This window comes from Hyla sarda, chromosome 12 (assembly GCF_029499605.1).
Source record: "Hyla sarda isolate aHylSar1 chromosome 12, aHylSar1.hap1, whole genome shotgun sequence".
Taxonomy (NCBI): Eukaryota; Metazoa; Chordata; class Amphibia; order Anura; family Hylidae; genus Hyla; species Hyla sarda.
In genome coordinates, this window is record NC_079200.1 from 72,465,341 (window position 1) to 72,479,963 (window position 14,623).

The 14,623-nt window shown below is 44.8% G+C and overlaps 1 protein-coding gene across 9 annotated transcripts in view; it reads right to left on the bottom strand.

Annotated features, from left to right (window-relative positions):
* The window catches only part of SPO11 (SPO11 initiator of meiotic double strand breaks), a 274,209-nt gene that overhangs the window by 34,359 nt on the left and 225,227 nt on the right, over positions 1–14,623 (bottom strand). For 8 of the 9 annotated variants that reach the window (XM_056548964.1, XM_056548965.1, XM_056548963.1 and 5 more), the window contains 2 exons: positions 4,843–4,956; positions 4,625–4,713 (listed from right to left, as the gene is read on the bottom strand). In XM_056548964.1, coding sequence (XP_056404939.1) covers positions 4,625–4,713; positions 4,843–4,956 — 203 coding nt within the window. The remainder of the gene's footprint in view (positions 1–4,624; positions 4,714–4,842; positions 4,957–14,623) is intronic. The other variant, XM_056548968.1, reaches the window with a different exon arrangement.

Consider the following 14,623-nt stretch of genomic DNA (forward strand, 5'->3'; position numbering starts at 1 on the left):
GAATAAAAAGGGGGAGGAGACCAGGTGTGGTCCGCCAACTTCATTTGCACAGATGGACACGTCAAAATAGTGCCGTGTTCAGACCTGGCAAATCAAGGTAGCGTTGATAAAACACATGCATACCACAAACATACGGAATGCACATGAAAAAATGAAAAAAACTTATGTGCTACAATGAACATGACATAAACTAGTTGCGATCAGTTGTAAGAATACAAAGTGAAATGTCACATGTTACCCAAATCAGCAACAAATATAATCATGTTAAAAGACTAAGTTTTGTTTAGTTCTATCTCCACAACATATAAAGAAGACTAAAATGACATAGATATATGAAAAATATTTATAAGCATTACCTGGAAGGAATGTCCAGGCACCTTTACCTTATTAATTTGATTGTGACCTCATAACTATATAAAGGATTTGCAGCTTCAGAAATCACATATGCCTACTGAAGAAAGAGCCGTTTTGACAAACTAGTGCCCTGAAACACGTCTAGGTGTTGTAATACCGCATCCCCGATATTCACACAGCACACACCAACCTGAGGACTCCGAACCAGTTATTTGGGCTGCAACCACAGCTCTGCATCAATCAGCCGTCCTGTATCCAGCTCCAACATCCAGGCAATGCTGCCGATTGCCCGTGACGTCACACACCATAGGACACCACGAGGTCTGCACACAAAGGCTGTATACCACCATCTATCAGCGGATATCCTGCAAGTGGCATTCACTACAACTGGGTCTGTGGCAGGCAGACCAGCCGCGGCGACGCATGCCAGCGTCCCATACCATCTAATGTAGTTGCGAACCTCATCAATTGTCCACGTGTGTTAACATCTGCTGGGTCACCAACAGCCTGGTAACTATATATCCACCTACTACAGTGGTTCTTAACCTGGGTTCGATCGAACCCCAGGGGTTCAGTGAGTCAGTCTCGTGGGTTCGGCGGAGGTCAAGACACACACCCGACTCCAGGCCAGTCGCAACAGGACAGGCAAACCAAGCAATTGCTTGGGGCCCCAAGCTGGCCCGGGACCCCGAGCAGAGCCGGTGTTTGCCCGTCCTGTAGCGACGGGGCAATTCCCCCCATCACTATCAACTCCCTGTGGCCCCGCGTTAAGTTTAAAAACGCATGGGCCCCCCGGGCGCACACCGGGACGTCACTGACGAAGGCGCGGGTCCCGGGACCTACTGCTATAGCCAGAGCGGTGGTCGGAGCACTGAAGTGGGCAGTACACAGGCATACAGCCTCCAGCCATACACTGTATATGGCTGGAAGCTGTATGTCTGTGGGGGAAGACTGCCTACATAATGTGGGAGAACACTGCCTGCGCCTAATGTGTGGGGGAACACTGCCTTCCTAATGTGTGGGGGAACACTGATCTACTATATATTTCCTTGGAACTATATCCTATTGTGGATTACCAGTCTATTTTCTGGACTATCAGATTCTGGAGCATCAAAAGATCTATTACTCTTGATACCTCATAGTGGTGCTATATATCGGTGTGTGTATTACCCTGTTTCCCCGAAAATACACCCTACCCCGAAAATAAGTCCTAGCTGTATTATCGGGGCGGGCTGCAATATAAGCCCTACCCCGAAAATAAGACCTAGGCCAGTGGTCTTCAACCTGCGGACCTCCAGATGTTGCAAAACTACAACTCCCAGCATGCCCGGACAGCCAACGGCTGTCCGGGTATGCTGGGAGTTGTAGTTTTGCAACATCTGAAGGTCCGCAGGTTGAAGACCACTGACCTAGGCAATGCCCGGGCTGCAAATATTAAAAAACAAACTTTAACTTATCTTTGTCCTCCGTTCCCCCGTTGCTAAGGAACCGGCCTCACTGTCCTCCGCTGCTCTTGCTGCTTCCTGGTGTTGTGATGTCGCAGAGCCTTCAGCCTATCACCGGTCGCAGCAATGTCCCGCCTCTGCCGATGATAGGCTGAGCGCATTGTCATGTAAGGAGTCGGCCGGCTTCTTACATGACAGTCAAAAAAGGCATGGACTCAAGGGACAGGGACATAATACTCCCCCTTTATAAAGCATTGGTACGGCCTCACCTGGAATATGCTGTTCAGTTTTGGTCGCCTGTTCATAAAAGGGACACTGCGGAGTTGGAAAGGGTGCAGAGACGCGCGACTAAACTAATATGGGGCATGGAACATCTTAGCTATGAGGAGCGATTAAAGGAGTTACAATTGTTTAGTCTTGAGAAGAGACGTTTAAGGGGGGATATGATAAACGCATATAAGTATATAAATGGCCCATACAAAAAATATGGAGAAAAACTGTTCCAGGTTAAACCCCCCCAAAGGACGAGGGGGCACTCCCTCCGTCTGGAGAAGAAAAGGTTTAGTCTAAAGGGGCGACACGCCTTCTTTACCGTGAGGACTGTGAATTTATGGAACGGTCTACCTCAGGAACTGGTCACAGCAGGAACAATTAACAGCTTTAAAACAGGGTTAGATACATTCCTGGAACAAAATAACATTAAATCTTATGCATAATTATAAAACTAAATCCCTTTCCTTTATCCCCTTACATCCTTCCCTTCAATTCCCTGGTTGGACTTGATAGACGTATGTCTTTTTTCAACCATACTAACTATGTAACTATGTAACAGTCGGCTCAGCCTATCATCGGCCGAGGCGGGACATTGCTGCGGCCGGTGATAGGCTGAAGGTTCTGTGACATTCCCATCCCCAGGACCGCAGCAAGAACAGCGGAGGGACCATGAGGCCGGTTCCTTAGCAACGCGGGAACGGAGGACGAAGGTAAGTTAAAGTTTGTTTTTTTAAATATTTGCAGCCCGGGCATAGGAATACAAAGTACAGCGCAGCGGCTGATAATTATTTGGCAGGGGGGAGAGAAGCAGCGCTCGCTGGTGACATACGATTAGTCCCCCGATGTGGGGTGCAGCGCTGGGCTGATAAACCGGCGGGGGGGGGGGGGGATGTTGGGGGTCAGAGCTGTGCCCATCACATGATAATGATGGGGGGGAGTAAATACCGTTAAATGTTGTTCAATGTACATACGGTACCATAAATAAATAAGCCCTACCCTGAAAATAAGCCCTAGTGTGTTTTTGGTGATTAAAATTAATATAAGACTCAGTCTTATTTTCGGAGAAACACGGTATGTTATGATACATGTTTTATTAGATTATATTTTATTTAACACTTATTACCTCTGCACAAGGGCCCTGTGTTATGAGGTTTAATTGTACTAATTGTGTAATTTAATAAATATTTTATATTTATATCATCAAATTGAAGCACGATCCAAATCTTTATTGTAGTATATTTATTTTAACATGTATCAGGTTGTCTGATACTAGCCCTGATTATTTTTTATTCTCTTTTTTTATACTATTCAGACAACAGGTGTAGGTGTACAACCATCATTCCTCGGCTAGTTAATTGTGAGCTGCACATCCCCTTCTTTTGTTATCTAGATTTGTAAATTACTTCTATTAAAAAAATCTTAAACCTTCCAGTACTTATCAGCTGCTGTATGCTGCAGAGGAAGTTATATTTCTTTCTGGAATTCTTTTCAGTCTGACTACATTGTTCCCTGCTGACACCTCTGTCCATGTCAGGAACTGTGCAGAGTACAAGCAAATCCCCATAGCAAACTTCTCCTGCTCTGGACAGTTCCTGGCATGGATAGAGGTGTCAGCAGAGAGCACTGTGGTCAGACAGAAAAGAACTCCAGAAAGAAATACAACTTCCTGTGCGGAATACAGCATCTGATAAGTACTTGAAGGATTATGATTTTTAACTAGAAGTAATTTAAAAATCTGTTTAACTTTCTGGCACCAGTTGATTTAAAAAAAAAATATATAGTTTTCCACCGGAATACCCCTTTAATTGGTCGAGACTGCTCCTAATTGAACGTCTATGCAAAGTGTTTTAAGCAGCTACAATAATCCACCCAAATGTGGTCTTTTGACACATCGTACATACCTCACCTTTGTGAACTCCATAAACTCAGGTGCAAGGGGCTGAGATATAGACCTCTATAGACCTCAGATAGACACATTATTTTTTATTCAACTGGTGCCAGAATGTTAAACAGATTTGTATATTACTTCTATTTAAAAAATCCTAACCCTTCCAGTACTTATCGGCTGCTGTATGTTCCACAGGAAGTTCTTTTCTTTTTAAATGTATTTTCTGTATGACCACAGTTCTCTCTGCTGACACCTCTGTCTCAGGAACTATCAAGAGCAGGAGCAAATCCCCATAGCAAACCTATTCTGCTCTGAACAGTTCCTGAGACAGACATAGGTGTTCTGTAGAGAGAACTGTGGTCAGACAGAAAAAATTATTATAAGAAAAGAACTTCCTGTGGAGCATACAGCAGCTGATAGGTACTGGAATTGTTAAGATCTTTAAATAAAAGTAATTTACAAAGCTGTTTAACTTTCTGGCAACAGTTTATATATATATATATATATATATTTTTTTTTTTACCGGAGTACCCCTTTAATGGCTTTATGCTTTATTCTCAGACTTAGTTTTGGGTGCATCACTCCTGTACAATAGATGTTACATCTAACCTTAATATATGCTGATAATAAACTATAAGTGCAGTGTATGCCCGACTGCTCTCACCAAACCGCTGTGCAGACTTGGGATGGTTACTTTTTACTCTTCGAGTAGTGCAGTTTTTAGCCATTTGCAATCCAATGGAATCTGTAAACCTGAACATGAGCAGCAGAACAAGTGTATATAAGGATGCCATGTTCTATCAAATATAGTTCATATTTGCTATTTCTTAAACTTGCACTATATGGAAGGACAGTTGTGTCCAGATATGATCTTCCACTTACTCTATGTTGTTCCAATTTGATCTGTTTTCAACGAGCAGAACCGGGGCTTCATCTTTAGAGAGACGCTCCAACACTTCTTGGACAATTTTATCAATTGCAGCAACAACCTGAGAACTACAAAAATTTCTAATTACCGGTTTCCACCAGTTGGAGCATTAGAAATGCTAGTATATATTACAGGCCTCCATTTGCCAATGCATATTGGAGCTAAAGAGTGCAGTACTGTGACGTGTGACACCATCATCATCCACAGGAATTTTTCTGAATCTTCACCCATAATGACAGATAATCACTCAAGACCATTATTTCAGGCTCTTCATCCAGTTGATGAAATTAACAGAATTTTTTTTTTTAATCATGTTGGAACTTGCAAAAAACAAGATTGTTTTTTGTTAAAACAATCCATTGTTTACTTCCTACAGAAAACTGGTGCCAGAAAGTTAAACAGATTTGTAAATTGCTTCTATTAAAAAATCTTAATCCTTCCAGTACTCTTTAGCTGCTGAATACTACAGAGGAATTTTTTTTCTTTTGTGAACACAGAGCTGTCTGCTGACATCACAAGCACAGTGCTCTTTGCTGACATCTCTGTTCATTTTAAGAACTGTCCAGAGTAGGAGAAAATCCCCATAGCAAACATATCATACTCTGGACAGTTCCTAAAATGGACAGAGATGTCAGCAGAGAGCACTGTGCTTGTGATGTCAGCAGAGAGCACTGTGTAGTATTCAGCAGCTAATAAGTACTGGAAGGATTAAGATTTTTTAATAGAAGTAATTTACAAATCTGTTTAACTTTCTGGCACCAGTTGATTTAAAAAAAAAAGTTTTCCACCGGAGTACCCCTTTTTGGTTGTTTGTATTAGTTTTCTGTAGGAATTAAACAATTTAAGGACCCCTTGGACGCAGCCCATTTTCACCTTAAGGATGCAGCCCTTTTTTGCAAATCTGACCACTGTCACTTTAACCCCTTAAGGACCAAGGACGTACCGGTACGTCCTTGGTCCTGCTCCCGTGATATAATGCGGGGTTACATGGTAACCCCGCATCATATCACAGCGGGCCCGGCGTCATAGTGAAGCCGGGACCCGCCGCTAATAGCCGGTTAGCTCAGTGGGCTGTTCGGGATAGCCGCGGCGAAATCGCGGCATCCCGAACAGCTTACAGGACAGCGGGAGGGCCCCTACCTGCCTCCTCGCTGTCCGATCGCCAAATGACTGCTCAGTGCCTGAGATCCAGGCATGAGCAGTCATGCGGCAGAATCATCGATCACTGGTTTCCTATGAGAAACCAGTGATCGATGATAAAGATCAGTGTGTGCAGTGTTATAGGTCCCTATGGGAGCTATAACACTGCAAAAAAAAAAAGGGAAAAAAAAAGTGAATGAATATCATTTAACCCCTCCCCTATTAAAAGTTTGAATCACCCCCCTTTTCCCATAAAAAAAAACACAGTGTAAATAAAAATAAAAATACTGTATTTATCGGGGTATACCACGCACTGGCCTATAACACGCACCCTCATTTTACCAAGGATATTTGGGTAAAAAAAGTTTTTTACCCAAATATCCATGGTAAAATGAGGGTGCGTGTGTGTGCGCGTGTATACCCCGATACACCCCCAGGAAAGGCAGGGGGAGAGAGGCCGTCGCTGCCCGCTTCTCTTCCCCTGCCTTTCCTGGGGTCTAGAGCCCTGCTGCCGGCCCTTCTCTCCCCCTGGCTATCGGTGCCGCTGCCCGTTCTATCCCCCTGACTATCGGTGCCGGCGCCCCATTGCCGGCGCCGATAGCCAGGGTGAGAGAAGCGGCGCCGGCAATGGGGCACTGACGTCATGCGCCGCGCCGTGCAGCGCATAGCAACGACGCAGGGGACGCACACCGGAGGCCTGAAGCAGCGCGGACCCGACCCCGGCAACAGGTAATTATGCAACCGGGGATGGGGGAGGCAACGGGGCAGCGGCGCCGGCAATGGGTGCCGCTGCCCCTTCTCTCCCCTTGGCTGTCGGCGCCGCTTCTCTCACCCTGGCTATCGGCGCCGGCAATGGGGCGCCGGCACCGATAGGGGGAGAGAACGGGCAGCGGCGCCGATAGCCAGAGGGAGAGAAGGGCCGGCAGCAGGGCTCTAGACCCCAGGGCAGGCAGGGGCAGAGAAGCCGGCAGTGCTGGCTGTCTCTGCACCTGCAAAGCCGCTGCAGTTCATTGATTTAAAGCACCCGCTTTAAATCATTGAACTGCAGCGGCTTATCGGCGAATAACACGCACATAGACTTTAGGCTAAAAATTTTAGCCTAAAAAGTGCGTGTTATACGCCGATAAATACGGTATATGGTATCACTGCGTGCGGAAATTATAAAAATATAAAAATATATCATTAATTAAACCGCTCGGTCAATGGCGTGCGTGCAAAAAAAATTTCAAAGTCCAAAATAGTGCATTTTTGGTCACTTTTTATATCATTTAAAAATGAATAAAAAGCGATCAATAAGTCCTATCAATGCAAAAATGGTACCGTTAAAAACTTCAGATCACGGCGCAAAAAATTAGCCCTCATACCGCCCCATACACGGAAAAATAAAAAAGTTATAGGGGTCAGAAGATGACAATTTTAAACTTATTAATTTTCCTGCATGTAGTTATGATGACAAAATCAAACCTATATAAGTAGGGTATCATTTTAATCCTATGGACCTACAGAATAAAGATAAGGTGTCATTTTTACCGAAAAATTTACTACGTAGAAACGGAAGCCCCCAAAAGTTACAAAATGGCGTTTTTTTTTTTCAATTTTGTCGCACAATGATTTTTTTTCCGTTTCACCGTAGATTTTTGGGCAAAATGACTTACGTCATTACAAAGTAGAATTGGTGGCGCAAAAAATAAGCAATCATATGGATTTTTAGGTGCAAAATTGAAAGAGTTATGATTTTAAGGCAAGGAGAAAAAAACGAAAATGCAAAAACGTAAACCCCCCTGGTCCTTAACGGGTTAAGCATTAATAACTCTGGGATGCTTTTACTTTTCATTCTGATTCAAAGATTGTTTTTTTCATGACATATTCTTCTTTATGTTAGTGGTAAATTTTTGTCGATACTTGCATAATTTATTGGTGAAAAATTCAAAAATTTGATGTAAAATTTGAAAATGTTGCATATTTGGAACTTTGAAACTCTCTGCTTATAAGGAAAATCGATATCCCAAATAAATTATATATTGATTCACATATGCAATATGTCTACTTTATGTTGGCATCATAAAGTTGACATTTTTTTTTACTTTTGGAAGACATCAAAGGGCTTCAAAGTTAAGCAGTAATTTTCAAATTTTTCACAAAATTTTTAAAATCTGAATTTTTCAGGGACCAGTTCAGTTTTGAAGTGGATTTGAGGGGTCTTTATATTAGAAATACCCAATAAATTACTACATTATAAAAACTGCACCCCTCAAAGTATTTAAAATGACATTCAGTAAGTTTGTTAACGCTTTAGGTGCTTCACAGGAATAGCAGCAAAGTGAAGGAGAAAATTAAAAATCTTCATTTTTTACACTCGCATGTTCTTGTAGACCCAGTTTTAGAATTTTTACAACGGGTAAAAGGAGAGAAATCCCCCTAAAATTTGTAACCCAATTTCTCTCGAGTAAGGAAATATCTCATATGTATATGTCAAGTGCTCTGTGGGTGCACTAGAGGGCTCAGAAGGGAAGGAGCGACAATGGGGTTTTGGAGAGTGAGTTGTTCTGAAATGATTTTTGGGGGCATGTCACATTTAGGAAGCCCCTATGGTTCCAGAACAGCAAAAAAACTACAACACATGGCATACTATTTTGGAAACTACACCCTTCAAGGAACGTAACAAGGGGTCCAGTGAGCCTTAACACCCCACAGGTGTTTGACGACTTTTCGTAAAAGTTGGATGTGTAAATGAATTTAAATTTTTTTCACAAAAATTCATTTTTTTCCTAAAATTTTACATTTTTACAAGGGTAATAGGAGAAAATGTCCCCCAAAATTTGTAACCCCATCTCTTCTGAGTATGGAAATACCCCATGAATGGACGTCAAGTGCACTGCGGGTTCACTACAATGCTCAGAAGAGAAGGAGTCACATTTGGCTTTTGGAAAGCAAATTTAGCTGAAATGGTTTTTGGGGGGCATGTCACATTTAGGAAGCCCCTATGGTGCCAGAACAGCAAATAAAAAATAAATAAAAAAACACATGGCATACTATTTTGGACTCTACACCTCTCAAGGAACATAACAAGGGGTCCAGTGAGCCTTGACACCCCACAGGTGTTTGAAGACTTCGTTAAAGTCAGATGTGTAAATAAATAAAAAAAATTCCACTAAAATGCTGGTTTTTCCCCAAATTTTACATTTTTACAAGGGGTAATAGGAGAAAATGCCCTTCAAAATTTGTAACCCCATTTGGGGTATGGTATGTGTGGAAGTCAAGTGCTCTGCTGGCGCATTACAATGCACAGAAGAGAAGGAGCACCATTGAGCTTTTGGAGAGAGAATTTGGTTGGAATAGAAGTCATGGGTCTTGTGCATTTACAAAGCCCCCCGTGGTGTCAGAACAGTGGACCCCCCACATGTGATGCCATTTTGGAAACCCCTCACAGAATTTAATAAGGGGTGCAGTGAGCATTTACACCCCACTGGCGTTTGACAGATCTTTCGAACAGTGGGCTATGCAAATGAAAAATTATTCATTTTCCCGGACCACTGTTCCAAAAATCTGTCAGACACCTATGGGGTGTAAATGCTCACTCTACCCCTTATGGGATCACGTGTGGGGGGGGGGGGTCCATTGTTCTGGAACTATGGGGGCTTTGTAAACACACGTGGCCTTCAATTCCGGACAAATTTTCTCTTTAAAAGCCCAATGGCACTCCTTCTCTTCTGAGCATTGTAGATTGCCCGCAGAGCACTTTACAATCCACATATGGGGTATGTTCTTACTCAGAAGAAATTGGGTTACAAATTTTGGGGGGGGGGGGCTTTATTCCTATTTTACCTTGTGAAAATGAAAAATTTAGGGTAACGCCAGCATTTTAGTAAAAAAAATGTTTCTTTATTTTCCCATCCAAATTTAACGAAAATTCTTCTAACACCTGTGGGGTGTTAAGGCTCACTATACCCCTTGTTACATTCTGTGAGGGGTGTAGTTTCCAAAATGGGGTCACATGTGGGTATTGTTTTGTGTTTGTCAGAACCACTGTAAAATCAGCCACCCTTGTACAACTCACCAATTTAGGCCTCAAATGTACATACTGCACTCTCACTCCTGAGCCTTGTTGTGCACCTGCAGAGCATTTTACGCCCACATATGGGGTATTTCCGTACTCAAAAGAAATTGCGTTACAAATTTTGGCGGTCTTTTTTTCCTTTTTGTGAAAATAAAAAGTATGGGGCAACACCAGCCTGTTAGTGTAAAAAAATAAAAAATCTTACACTAACAGGCTGGTGTAGACCCCAGCTTTTCCTTTTCATAAGGGGTAAAAGGAGAAAAAGCCCCCCAAAATTTGTAACAAAATTGCTCCCAAGTACGGATATACCCCTTATGTGGCACTAAACTTTCCTTGAAATATGACAGGGCTCCGAACTGAGAGAACGCCATGCGCATTTGAGAACTAAATTAGGGGTTGCATAGGGGTGGACATATTGGTATTCTACGCCAGCTCCAGCTGTTGCTAAACTCCCTGCATGCCTGGACAGTCAGTAGCTGTCCGGAAATGCTGGGAGTTGTTGTTTTGCAACAGCTGGAGGCTCCGTTTTGGAAACACTGCCGTTCGATATGTTTTATATTTTTATTGAGGGGGGGGGGGCAGTGTAAGGGGTTTTTTTACCCTTTATTTTGTGTTAGTGTAGTGTTTTTAGGGTTCATTCACACTGGCGGGGGTTTACAGTGAGTTTCCCGCTAGGAGTTTGCGCCGTGGCAGAAAATTTGCCGCTGCTCAAACTTGAAGCAGGAAACTCACTGTAAACCCGCCCGTGTGGATGTACTCTGTACCTGTAAGGTCGCGGCCCGTGCTGCATAACAAGCAGCCGGCCACTTTAAAACAGTGTGCTGTGGCGGTGGCTGCAGGGACTGACAAGGGACCCCCCTGACATTGCGCCGAAGAGCTGCGTGCGCAGAAGGTCGTTCCATTTTCGGTTCCGCCTGCTGGCGCAGAGGGGACCTGGCAGCTGCCTTTACACTTAACCTGAGCATGCTGAAGACATACAGGCCAGATAAGTAGGCAGTGGTTATTGCACAGGGGGATCGGTGGGAGGGGGGGGGATGAATCAATTGGAATGGTTATGATATGGGGTTCAGCAGGGGATCACTTGAAATTAGTAAAAGTATGGCAAGGGGGAATCAACTGGAATGATTATGGCACAGGGGGATCAAGGGGGGGGGATTAATGTGATGTCATGCATATATAATTAATTATGCAAATTAGCATGGCAGGTATTTTTGGGCAAGAATCATAGTAACCCTAGCGGCCCCCCCATGATTCACTCTTACCCGGGGTCCCCATGAGTTGTCAATCCACCCCCCCCCCTCGCTATGGACCTCACTGTCAGACTCTCAGACCGGAGGCTGAGGGGTTAATTTGCAGACGCTGGGCTGGTACATGACACGGTGTCTGGACATGGCGGAGCTTCGTGTGATGTCACGCATATATAATTAATTATGCAAATTAGCATAATCAGTCCCTCAGCCCCTGTACTACTACCCCCAACATGCAACATACAGGCATTACTGTAGTCTCCCCCACCGCCCACAGACTCCCGCAGCCAGGGTAACTACTATTCCCATCATGGGAATAAGTCTGTTCTGTGATGGGAGTAGTAGTACCCCCGGCTGCGGGAGTCTGAGGGTGACTCAATCAAATTACTTTTTTACAGGTATGAAAACCATATACGGTTTTTATAATGCACGATTTTGCATACAGTTTTGTGAGTTTTTTGTTTCACGTTTGGGGGGGGGGGGGGGGGACTGATACAAAAACGTATTGCAAAATTGTGATGTGAATGGTTTTAAGTCCAGTGTTCGGTATTTAGTATTCCTGCCCTGTTTAGAATCTTAACCCGTATTCCTTCATATTATGGAGTTTGGCTTTTAAAGTTTTTGTTGTATCTGTCTAGTGTGAATAGTGATCTAGTAATCCTGACCTGTATGGTGTCTGACCATCAGCTAACCCGTTCATCCCTTGCATATCCTGGTCCTGTTTAGCCCTGTTATTATACTGTTTCCCAGTCTTGTACATATTATCATATCTGCCGTTTATCTTGTCTCTGGTTCCTGAACTGATTGTCAGTGTGCTATATCTTGCCTTGATATTTCTGTTTGTTGCATTCCTGTAGTGTATTAGGTCCTTAATCATGTTTTTTGGTTTAACCCCTCGTGTTCTTGACATGTACCCAAACTTTGTACAGTTCCGTTTATTATGTTGACATTACGCCCCTGCACTTTTAGGTAGAAAGGGACTGTCGCCCAGTTATTATCCTCTATTAGAGTGGTTAAGCAAGTAAGCAGGGAAAGATGTTTAGGATCAGCTAAGGGCTCACAGTTCCCTGCCCAATGCAATGGTTTTGACAGCCGCAGTACACTTATTGCCAGTGCTTTAAGTGGCCCAAAAAAGACATTGAGAGGGGGTTCACAATCCTTCCAGATCCTAAACAGTCAGACCATGTAGTGACAGAATACTCTAGAACTTCCAGCTGCTGTAAAACTACTTCTCCCATCATGTCCTGAGAGTCCCAGGTAGCAGAGCGCTGCGCTAGCATTTAATTCAGATGTACATACCGCCAGGTCCAGCTAAATGTTCTCTCTGCAGAACTTGACACCCAGATGGCTCCTCACTGTCAGTGGATTCTGATCCTCTATATGAAAACAATAATTATTATAATACGGCCAAACACCCTATCCTTTGATATAGTACTATAATACTGGCACACACCCTCTGAATATAATTCTGACGCACTGTACCCTCTGAATATAATACCGCCACACATCGTACCCTCTGAATATACTACACACTGTATCCTCTGAGTATAAAACCGCCACACACCATACCCTCCAAATATAATGCTGCCACACACTGTACTCTCTGAATATAATACTACTACACACTGAACCCTCTGAATATGTTACTACAACATACTGCGCTCTCTGAATATAACCTTGCCGTGCACCCTCTGAATACAATACCGTAATGTATTGTGGCCCATAAAAACCGTACTACCCCAGAAATTCCTTATAGTATACACTATAACTCTGGAATACAAAACACTCTGTGCCCCTCATGTATAGCAATAATGCCCCATCCTGTGCCCCCACATATAATTATGACCCGTCCTGTTCCCCCCACATAATAATGATGCCCTTTGTCCAGTGCCCCTAGCATTTAATGCTGCCCCTGTGCTGTGCCCCTCACATATAATGCCCCCAGTTATGCGCCCCTCACATATAATGCCCGTCATGTGCCCCGCACATATAATTTCCCCCTGTCATGTGCCCCGCACATATAATGTCCCCGTCATGTGCCCCTTACATATAATGCCCCCTGTCATGTGCCCCTTACATATAATGCCACCCTGTTATGTGACCCTTACATATAATGCCCCCCTGACATGTGCTTCCAACTTATCCAACTTATGGTGCCCCCCACCCCCGTGCATTCCTTCCCCTGCATGGTATAGCGCCCGAGCAGCTCTCTTACTTGCTTTCACATCTCATACGCTGCTCCATTCTTGCAGAGTGTGCGCTGTGGGAATGTGATCTCCGGACGCCGGCGCGATGATGTGACGTCACGCCGTCCTGCCGTGGATGGTGTCCGCGTGGCCCACACGCTGCAAGAATGGAGCAGCGCGTGATAAAGGTGAGAGGATGGTGCAGCAGGAACTAACAGCTCCCAATTCCCCCGTTGACCCCCCCCCCCCCCCCCCCCGGATCCGCCACTGAGGTCGGCTGGGAGGAAGAAGCATGGCAGCTCTGTTATGGAGGTCTGGCAGAGCCCCGCACAGCTCTGTCAGCAGGCATGCACGCTTTGCATTCTATAATTAAAACAGATGTGCAAATGAGCGTTCCGGTATGCTAAAAGCACGGGACAGAGGTGGAGGTACGCTCACAAGCTATTTTTGGAATAGCGTACCGGCCCACTTAAAGCACTGCTTATTGCTGTGCTGTAACGCCGAGCGCTCCGGGTCCTGCTCCTCCCCCGGAGTGCTCGCGGCGTCCTGTTCATCCTTGCAGCGCTCCGGTCAGACTCGCTGACCGAGAGCGCTGCTCTGTGTCCCTCGGCGGGGATGTGATCCGCGCGGCGGGACATGCCTGCCCGCGGGTCGCATCCCGATCATCTCACCTGCCCCGTCCTCCTGCTCAGTCCCGGCGCGCGCGCGCCGGGTCTCTCAGACTTAAAGGGCCAGTGCACCATTAATTGGTGCCTGGACCAATCAGTTCCAAATCGCTCCCTACACATAAAAACCGACTTCCCCTTCCTGTCCTTGCCGGATCTTGTTGCCCTAGTGCCAGTGAAAGCATTCCCGTGCGCCTCTTGCCTGTGTTTCCAGACCCTTTGCCGTTGCCCCTGACTACGAACCGTTGCCGCCTGCCCAGACCTTCTGCTACGTCCGACCTTGCCTTTGCCTAGTCCTTGTCTGTCTCAGCAGTCAGTGAGGTTGAGTCGCTATCGGGTGGAAAGACCTGGGGGTTACCTGCCGCAGCAAGTCCATCCCGCTTTGCGGTGGGCTCTGGTGAATAATAGTTACCCCTTAGATTCCGTTCCCCTGGTATGGC